Source organism: Chaetodon auriga, chromosome 10 (genome assembly GCF_051107435.1).
Source record: "Chaetodon auriga isolate fChaAug3 chromosome 10, fChaAug3.hap1, whole genome shotgun sequence".
Lineage (NCBI taxonomy): Eukaryota > Metazoa > Chordata > Actinopteri > Chaetodontiformes > Chaetodontidae > Chaetodon > Chaetodon auriga.
In genome coordinates, this window is record NC_135083.1 from 2669129 (window position 1) to 2680000 (window position 10872).

General features: G+C 43.3%; 1 protein-coding gene across 1 annotated transcript; it reads left to right on the top strand.

The window, feature by feature from the left end:
- The first annotated feature begins 1342 nt into the window (after nt 1-1342).
- sox18 (SRY-box transcription factor 18) lies at nt 1343-6587 on the top strand. The gene is made up of 2 exons (XM_076742139.1): nt 1343-2222; nt 4892-6587. The coding sequence occupies exons 1-2, from the start codon at nt 1817-1819 to the stop codon at nt 6298-6300; spliced, it is 1815 nt and encodes a 604-aa protein (XP_076598254.1). The 5' UTR covers nt 1343-1816; the 3' UTR covers nt 6301-6587.
- The last annotated feature ends 4285 nt before the right edge of the window (nt 6588-10872 follow it).

The window sequence follows — 10872 nt, forward strand, 5'->3', positions numbered from 1 at the left end:
CAAACTTCCATCATGTCCACATTTGTTTATAGCGCATCTTAATTTCCCCACATCTCAAAGTAGCTCATGAATGCATCACCGTTCTGTGGCTGGCTGGCATGATCCCACATTCTCTGACCAGCACATGAAAGCAACACATGCCAACATGTTGACTCTTTTTTCTGTGATAGTTTTCAGGTCAGGTGGAGGCGTCTGTGCCTCAGCTCATCCCAGACAGACACGATCTGTCCATGTCCGTCCACGTCTCTCCATCACACACTCATCTGTGACAGCATGCGATGCAGTTTGTTAACTGATGCACGAAAAATGTGCGTGTTCAACATTTTAGTGTTGAAAAGTTTTTCTTTTCTTTTTTTCCCCCTTTTTGTCCAATGATCAATCCAAAAATCAAAGGTATTCTGTTGACATTGATGCGGAACATTTGGGTGACTGAAGCCAGATAATGATTAATGATTATTGATATAAATCAGCCAATCGCTTCATCACTTCAGGCAACTACGTGCTCATATTTCACGTTGTCAGTCACAGTGCATTTTTAGTGCACTTCAGCATCTTGGACATGCCACTGGCTGCTGCTGCATCAGCCAAACCCGGAACTTTACTGGTGGGGTACAGAATGCATGAAGCCCCGTCAGCACCACCACCCACCTCCCATCCAGACCCTGACTGCCCCCCCGCTCTCCCTCGGTGAGTTGTTGTTAAGCTCAGCCACTAATCGCTTTGGTTGGGACTGTGGTCGACTGTGTTACCGCTGCCCTGCCCTCAAATACACACATACACGCACACACACACACACACACACACACATATAGAAACACGTACTATATATGTATATATTCATGTTTTGTCTCTCATTTGTGTGCAAACGAAATTACATATGTGTCATCTTGGTCTCGTGGTAATGTGCGTGCTTGCTTCATGCATGTGAGTTAGATTATGTTTCTATGCATTTATGGATGTATGTGCGTGTGTGTGAATGTGTGTCCTAAAGTTTGCATGCGTGTATGCCTTGAATGTGTGTATTGGTGTGTGTGTGAGAAGCTCCATTCTCAGTTGGGCAGAAACAATGGAACCTCTCTGATTACATCTCCCTGTACAGGCGGACAGGGTGTGTGTGTGTGTGTGTGTGTGTGTGTGTGTGTGTGTGTGTGTGTGTGAAGCTTCAGGGGGGGAGGAAAGGGTGGCGGTCGCGGAGAAGGAAAGAGGGGGAGGCAACGCTTGGACCTGCCCCCCCTCCTTTGCTCTGTCTCCCACACACACTCGTCCCTTCCCCTCGCGCCCGCCTGGCGTCTCATTGGTTAAATCCCCAGCTATATATTTATGTGATTGGTCAGGGCGGGGTATATATACACTGCGTGGGTCGGTTAAATCTGGCCACAAGTTTCAAAACTTTCAAACAGGGCAGACAGGCAGAGAGACAGTGAGTCGGACGACCTGAGTGACAGAGGGGAGTCGAGCTTCGGACAAACCGCTGCACCACACACTCCAAACAAGAACTGTTGTCTTTTGAGAAAAAAAAACGAGTGAAGAAAAGAAAGAGGCAGAGTCATTGTGGATCATTTTCAGGGGGAATATCCTGCACCACAACTTGTTTGTTTTCTCTTTCTTTCTCATCTTCCCCCTCCTCTCAGATCTCGATGCTTTGCTTTGGGATTTGTGCTCCAAATCCATCAGATTCCTCTCTTGATCTTTGTCTTTGTCATCTGAAACATTTTGAGTTACAAATTTTTTCCAGAACTTTGCAACCCAACAGACTGAGACAGACGTTTGCAGGATTTCACTTGGACTAAAAGTTGAAACCGAGCCCGGTTCTGGAATGAATTTAACCGAGCCCAGCTTGTCCAGAGAGACTCTCCTGCATGCCAGCCGGGTGTCTCTCGGGGGACCTTGGGCGTCCAGGACTCCCAGCCCTGCTTCTGATTCTGAAATGGGCTTCGAGCAGAACCTTTCCGGGGATTGCAGTTCTCCTGATGGCCTTGGAACCAGGAACATGAGAAGAACAGAAGCGAGGATTTCTCTCACACCCAGTTCAGGGGGACAGAGTCCGGACCTGACCCCGGCAGGAGGCGTGTCGGCAGGCACGGTCGACGGGAAGGCCGTGGGGGGAGAGCAGAGGATCCGCAGGCCCATGAACGCCTTCATGGTCTGGGCTAAAGATGAGAGGAAGCGACTGGCCCTGCAGAACCCAGACCTGCACAACGCTGTGCTCAGCAAGATGCTCGGTAAGACGGGGAGCAAAAAGCCTCATCAGGGCGAGTAAAGGGGCAGCGGGGCAGCTTTCTAAAAACGTATCAGTACAGGAGATTCTGAGAATCACCACACAGAGGTCAATTCATTCCTTTACATTTATTGTAACTTTGTTGAAGTGTCCCACATCAGGACCCAGTTTCCCCAAAGCCTCCTGAGTCTGAGGCCTGCGATCATCTTAGTCTGAAGATGGTTTTAGGAACCGGGGCCTTGACGGGTTTAGATTGTCTGAACCAACAGATCAAACAAAAGCTTCAGGAAGTGACTTACAGTTAATCTAACTGCAACTAAATATTTGAGCAGTTTTTCTTTGACGCGTGCGACAAACCCCACCCGTCTGAGTATTCTGTACTGCCAGTCATTAACTGAATTTCCCCGACTTGGGCTCAGTAAAATTTTACCTTATCTTAGTGCTAAAAGTACTCCTGAAAACCATAAAGATACTGACGTACAAATATACATATTCAAATATATACATATACACAATATGCATGTTACATTCTTCTTTTCATAAAACTGTCACAAATTATCCATCATTTGAATTATTTAAATACAGTTTTATCTCATAGCATTTATATGTACAATTTATTCTTTAGTAATTAAGCCCTTCTTTTGCCCTTTTATAAACATACAGTTGGTTTTAAACATTAACGACTCTCCCAGTGAAGCCGTAAACCCTCATTTGTCATAAATCATGATGCACAGTTTCAACCGTCAGATGTTTTGCTCATGATCTAAAACCACTCGCAGGGAGATTAATATAACGTGTCACGCTTAGATCTCCACATTAAAGTGGCGACATTAAAGGCAGCATCAAACACGCACTTGAAAGGAGTGAAAAGTTTCCTCAGCCATCACGTCCATAGAAACTTCTGCCGCAGCATAAGTCACGTCTCGGCTGTCCATCATGTGCTCATTATGTTCCAAACGCTGCAGTTTTGTCTGAATCCACTGTGACCGACATGAAGCCAAAGTGACCACAACCGCTGTTCTCCTCCAGTGAGGAAACTACAAACTTTTTACGACCACCTTTTAACTGCGCAGGGGGTGAGGATTTGATTGGAAATGTTTTTATTTATATATTTATTTTCATTTAATCCTTTATTTAAACAAGACGTCTCATTAAGCATCAGTTTAAGAGGGCTGGATTGGAATCAGCACTTAGAGTGAATTGTTGATTTTTGCCATAATTATGTAGGACTGATGCAAGCTCAGGCTTAATATAATGCATTGTTATTTAAGTGCCATCGACTGTGCTGTGATTTGATCAAATTCAAACAACAGGCCACATGTGTCAAAAGAGGAGAAATTAGCAGAATTGAATAGTTTTCGATTTCCAACTCAGTGTTAAAGCTAAAAGTCATTCAATGTTTGTGCCATAATACTAAAATTCCTCATGTTGATGTTAAAAAAGCACAACAAAGTGAGAAGGTTACACAGCGCATGTAGCAGTTTTTACTGGCCTGTTTTTCTGCTCCTTTAAAGAGCAACATGCTCTTTTTATTACTCCACTTCACATTCATGCATTGTCTCATATTCACACTTGGAGCTTCTCAGTGCAATCACAGTCGGCTGAGCTCATCTGCAGCTTGAGCTTTTCAGAGCCAATCTGAGATTCAAGCCATAACGTTTCTGGAAGGAAACAGGCTTCTCAGATCTCCAGGCTGCTGGTGTCCACAGCCGTAAGACAAACCCAGAATGTGAACACTTCATGTAGAAAGGCAGATTGGTGCCTACGATTCACAGCAGTTTATGCGTCTGAGCAACTTTTAGACCAGATGACATTAACAATTTGGACATAATTAAACTGTTTGGAACATCCTGTAGGCCCTTGCAGGCGTCTCATGAGCTGTGTGTATTTCAGTGCTTTGAACAGACATGTCGAGACATGTTTCCTTACTGTTCCTGTTGTAGGCATCACAGAAACAGCACCTGTTTTAAATGAGCAATTTAGCAGTTGACAGGTGGTGATGCATCTGTCACCTGAGCAGTTTGACGGCGAGAGCTTTAGTGGCTTCAGTGAACAGAAAATACTGCTGTCATTTTGAGTGTTTCAGCTTTTTACATCACTGTGGTTTAATCTGTTTGGATCACCGGGATGTTTTGGAACCAATGCAGCATCTTAAATGGGTTCACTGACATGACAAATACATTGAGGGGTAATTTAACAACATTGGAATCTGAACGTCAACAACACCAACGATGGATTGATTTTCTTAATCTGTTCCTCCTTTAAGTCATTTCTACACAAAAATGTTGGCATTTCACTGTTTCCAGATCCTCAGATAGGATTGTTTTGTCTTCCTATGACAGTAAACTGAGTACCTTTGGGATTTGGACAGTTTGTTGGACAGAGCAAGCAGTTCGAATATGTCAGTTTGCTCTTGTGAAAATTGTGAGTTCACTATTTCATAGTATTTTTAGGGCCAGAAATTCACAGAGAATCAAGAAAATAACCATCAGATTAATGGATAAAAATAATTGTAGCCTCAGAATCTGCTGTCTGATGAGGAGGATTTTGATGATGACTTGATTTAGATAATGATTCTTTTCTTGTGTACCTTCTTTCTTTGCTGAAGGTCCTAAAATACTGAAAATTATTGGCAGTTAATTAATGGTAATTTTGATTTTATGTTCCTTTCAGGTCAGTCTTGGAAGGCCTTGAGTGCGACAGACAAGCGACCGTTTGTGGAGGAAGCAGAACGCCTCCGTGTCCAGCACCTCCAGGATCATCCAAACTACAAGTACAGGCCTCGCCGCAAAAAGACCACCAAAAAACTCAAGCGGGTTGAGCCGGGGCTTCTGCTTCATAGCTTAGCCCAGGGTGGGGCATCAGGCCTTGGATTAGGACCTGGCGTCAGCCCCTTGGGTGCAGAAGGCATCTCTGGAGGTTCTGCTTATGGACATCCGAGCACCCACCCTACGCATCACCATCACTCTCACCACCTGCTGCCCTCTCTTGGGCACTTCAGGGACCTGCAGGCCCCGGGACACCCAGAGCTGGAGAGCTATGGCCTACCCACTCCGGAGATGTCCCCTCTGGATATTCTGGAGGATGGAGCTGGTGAATCTGTGTTTTTCCCCCAACATATGCAAGAGGAAGCAGGGATGGGAGGTTGGAGTGGGTACCACCACCACCTTCACCACCATAACCAGCATTACAGCCATAATTACAACAGCCATAGTCACCACAGCTCCATACATGGTGCAGCAACATATGGTCAGAGTTCAGGAATGAGTGCTGGTCCCAGTTTAAGCACCAGTATGAATTCCAGTTTGAGTCCCGGTAGAAGTTCCAGAGTTGATTCAAGAATGAGTTCTGTTGAGTCAAATATGACCTCAAGCATGAGCTCTGTCACATCAGTGTTGGCAACTTCAGTTAACTCTAGGTTGAATCCCGCTCATCCCTCCAGTCACCACATTGCCTTGAGGAGTCCTGTAAAGTGTCCACCACCTCTGTCCGACTCCTCCTCCCCTGTTTCCTATTCCCAGCCCTCTGTCAGCATCCCTGAGCCAATCAAGTCCCATCAAACACCACATCAAACCACTGCTCCTGTTGGCTACTTCGGCCAGATGTACGGGAGTAACACCCCGAATGCAGCATATTACATGCCCTCTCACCTGGGGCAGCTTTCACCTCCTCCTGAAACTTCACCTTCTTCCTGCTCGTCCTCCTCCATCATCCAGTCAACCTTCCCTCCCACTTTGCCTTTAGACCAGTCAAATCCAGAGTCCTCCAGTCATTTGGGGTCGTCTTCTGCTGAGTTCTGGTCCGAGGTGGACAGGCATGAATTTGACCAGTATGTAAATGTTGGAAGGAATCGAGAGGAGGCCTATGGACGTGGTGGGGGCTGTGCGTTGAAAGTCCTGAGTGGGCGCGGTAGTGGTAGTGTAGGTAGTAGCATGAATGGCAGTGTTAGCAGTATTATTAACAGGGATGTCAGTAGCATTTTGAATGGTGCTGGTGGGTGTGATGATGGGAGCAGCCCTCTTATATCTGCTCTGTCTGATGCCAGCAGTGCTGTCTATTACAGTGCCTGTATCACTGGATAAATACGCCATGATCTCATCTCATACGTACCTCCTTACATACTGCACAGTTCAGTTTGGTTCATTTGAACCTTTTGATAAGGAGGAAGCATATTGGAAAGGTTAGTTTTGGCTCATACTTTTAGTCAAGTCATTGTCATGTCTTGTTAATCTGTCATATATTCCAACTCTAGATTTAAAAAGGTTTCTCTAAATGCTAAAAATAAAGATGCTGATGAATAGTTTCATCATAACAAACGCCAGACCTGGGTGGAACCAGAGAACACAGTTTCTGAAAAATGCGCTAACTTAAGAAAAAAATAAAACAAAACAAAGAAAGCACTCAATTCAAACAAACATATAAATGTTACTTTTAGGGCCTTCATCTTCATCCGTGATAGCTACAGGCTAGTGTGGCTAGGTTAGATTTGGGAAGTTAGGTATGTAAACTTGCTAGCATAGCTAACTTGCGACCCACAGGATTGTTTGTAGGATTTGTGGGATATGCATGGATTACTAGCTCTTGGCACCTTTGCTGGCTCAAGCTTGAGCAGCAGGTCCTGATTTTTGTTAAGCAACTGGAAAATCAGCTACTGTCAGTCACTTAGCTAACATAGTGGCTGACAGTAGCTAATGGCGTTAGCTAGTTAGTTTCTGTTGCATCTCTCTAAGATTAGCGAGGTATTGTCTGTTGATCCAAATGAAAAGGTTCACAAGGTGGTTCTCAAAAAACAAAAGAAAATGAAGAAATAGGCCTAAGTGTGGCAGCTGGAGAGCAGCTTAGAATAGCATTGTGTTTTTCAGTTATTTATCCAGGGTGCTAAGTCTCTGTTAGCATGCGTGATGCTAATAAAGTTTTTATCAATAACTGGATACATTTATGACCTGGAAATTGTTCTGGTGGCTACAAAGTGTGAAGGATTCAGGGATGTAGGATATAAACAAGTGCTTGTCTTAGCTGAAGTGCCTTTGAGCAAGACACTAAACTCCTACCTGTTCCAAGGGTGTTGTTTCGCTGCACTCTAAGCAAAATTGTTTCTTTAATTGCACTGTGTGTAGCCAACTCTCAAAAAACAAATCCATCACTACGACCAAAATTTCAAGATCATCTCATGTGATTTTTGACATTTCATCTCAGGACCAGACGAATATTCATCTCGCTGAACTTCATGAAGTTTAGATTAATTCATCTCGGGACCACGAAGGACAATGAAGGACGAACTCGATGGACGGGGAGGAAAAAGACTCAATGGGAGAGACTTGATCCAGCCTCCACTTATCTCTCAGCAGTGATGTCGGGAAAGCCTTGGCCACAGACCCAGAGCAGACCACTGATGTCTCCCACAACTATCAGGATGTTTTACAAGCCGGGTTGGATTCTTTCTGACCGTGATACATGCCGTTCCCTCTCTGTCTCAGTCCATGACAGGGCCTCATGTCAAGCTCCATGCCAAATCTGCAAGTCTGAAGTTGCTTTGCTTCTTGGCAAACACAGATCTGTTGATGACTCAAAGATCTTTCTTTTTAACCAGTAAAGCCTCTCTGGTATAACAGCATATCGCTTGTTTAAACAAAATGTTCTTTTAATGCAATTTTACTTGTACAAATAACAGAAGAATGAGTTCTGCAAATTATGTGCCACTGGAACGAGTCTTGCGTGGCAGATCATGAAAACTGCTTCACATTATGCTCAAACTTCATCACGTCCAAGGTCTCCACGTTCGCAAATGTATGCAAAGCAACATTATGGTCGCAGATATTGGTAAGCAGTTTGACCACTGAGGGAATGGAAGGATAATGGTTCATGTGCGGGGTCTGAAGATGTTTTGAAACCTTGGTTTATGTAGCCGTTTACTGTATATATAGATGCTATGCCTCTTGGCAGTATGTGAAGGAGAAATTGAGACTATGAAATGTTCTCTTTGCACTGGGTTTAATGTCTTAGCTGTATAGAAGGAACACTACTTATCAAAAGTCAAATGTCAGTAATTTTAAATATGTTTTGTACAGAAAGGACTGTGTTTATTTTGTTTTATAGATTCTGTTTTAAAAGTTTATTTTCTCAAGGGAAAGGTTTGACATTTTAGGAAATAGGCTTATGTTTTTTTTCTTCTTCTTAGAGGCTGATTCTTTAACGTTGGACTGATCCAGACTAGCTGGAGTTAATCATCCACATTGATCCCACACACCTAACAGCGATGACGATAATCTCACCTCACTCTAAGAAACTGAATAAGCGTATTTCACAAATATGTTGAGCTATACCTTTAAAGATTATTTGAATATAAAAGCATTTTTTTCTGTTCCTCCAGAATGTTGTGTATCATAAAGTTGCCTTCAAAAGGAAATCTATAATTGCAAAGATCTTTTGTGGATCTCTGTGGGTCTTTAAATAGAGTTTAATAGGGTTACATGTTACACGTTGCTCTGCCAGTGACACCAGCATGCGAGAAACTTTCCCTCCCACACCAATGATAAATGACTGGAAATTAAAATGAGAACTTGTGGTTTTGTTTGTGCTGAGAAAATGAAAAACCAACAGTTGCAGCCACTGTAGAGGGTCTTTCTGTACGTGTTTATTTATCCAGTAATATTTTCATATACAGTGGGAGCAAAAAACAGAAGTCTCTCTTCAAGGATTTATCCTGCATCTGTTCAGAATTAACCCCACAGACAATACTTCTTTTTCTACATGAAACAGTAGAACAAAATCGAGTATCTTGTACAGTGAAACCAGTTACATTTACCACACCGTTCCTTGTGGCTGCCATTGGTTGAAAACAGAGCAACAGTAAATTTTTCCTAACATTTCCTCTCGAGGACGGAGCCACAGAGAAGCAGCAGTTCAGGCAAAGTATTAAAAAAATACTTCTACATCTGCATTTGACATTCTTTTCTGTTGACACCAAACAGAGTCTTGTTTCCATTTTAATTTACTGTGACACACAAAGAACATCAGAGAGACAGGCGTTTTTTGGAGTCGTGCAATAACTCTGGGGCTTTTGGTAATAATTATCTGAAGGGGGAAAAGAAAAAAAACGAAACACCCAAGATTTTGGGATTAAAACAAAGGACATTTTCTCAGCAGTCAAATAACAACCAATTAAAAGCAGGATTTTCCCAGAAGTGTCACTGTGATGTTTCTAAATCTGTCTAAATCCGACCATTATAATATTTTCTGTAGTAAATGTTTTTGTTTGTGTTTATGTTGGAAAAATGTGGGTTGGCTGTAAATGGAACTGTTCCTTTTTATAAAATAATTTCACAAAATAAACACTTGTAAGGTTGCACTTTGGTTTGTGAGTCTCTGGAGCAACGAGTTCGGATAAATGAAAGTCGAGCGATTTCACATCTGGAAGCTGATCAACACAACAGAAACATCTTCAACAAGTTTAGATTCTGTGTTTCGTTAGTTTAGTAATGTGCAGATTTAACCACCTTCATAACCACAATGTCATGATTTGGATATTGTTTGCATTATGAAAAGTACGTGCAGCCACATTTATTCATGTTCAGCTGTGTAAACGTCAGAGTACTTCCTGTTTGTAGTCATGGCTGCTTCCTGTAACCTTTCGCTCATGGCGGCCCACCTTTAGCGATTCTTAAACAGACACCAGCTCGGGCTGACTTTCAGGGATTTGTGCGTAATGTGGTGCACAGATCATTTCAACAGCAATAAAAACTTGCTCATGTTTGAACGTGTCGCTTGGCACAGACGCCGTGCACACTGGACGTCGGCCCAAAGCTGGTTTGAGAGCTGCTTTCTGGATGATTCGGACCAAACTGACTCAGATCTGCACCATAAAAGCTTGTTGAATCTAGAAGCCGCATCCAGGCCAGATCCGGCTCACAGTGTGTCCCTGGTGCCAGAACACAGCTAAGTGGTGTCTCATGGGGGGAGCTGTTGTTAGATTAAAGAGTGTGACCTGACGCCATCGAAATAAAACTAAACTGATCAGAACGCAGCCGACTGTGACGACACAATCATCCTGACTCGGCTGGATAAAACAAATTTCACAGAAATTCAGCCGTCAGTTCAGCTCTGTGAATTTCACAGATATTCGTTCGGAGGTCGTCGAGGTATTTCAGTCACACGGTCTTGGAACGACCTCCCAGAGGACTCCACTAATAATCCCAAATCTTAACCAAAGACACATTTTTGTTTTTGACGTCAGGCAGCTTTATTTATATCACACATTTCAAACCCAGAGGCTTCACAAAGTATTTGAAGCAAGTATTTTCGTCCACCCTTGACTTCCACCTGTTGATCTTCAGCCTGGTTGTGTTTTAATCTCATTTTGTATTAATTCAGTGTCACCTTCAAATCTCTTGTTCATTAGTTTATCCACTGCATGCTGGAGGATGACGTCCCGCCTTGTAGCCCCACCCTCAAAGCACTGATTGGTTGATTGCCAGCAGATGAAAGCAGCCAGCAGTCAGTGACATCAGCAGATCAATTTGATTGGCTGAGTAAATCACAGATGCGGCTGAAGACTCGGAGGCCTGGAAGTTAAAAACTGTTGCAACTCTCAAGTTTTATAGCAGAGATGCGTTGAAACGAGCAGCGTCTTCAGAGCGAACGCACCGCTGCGGCGT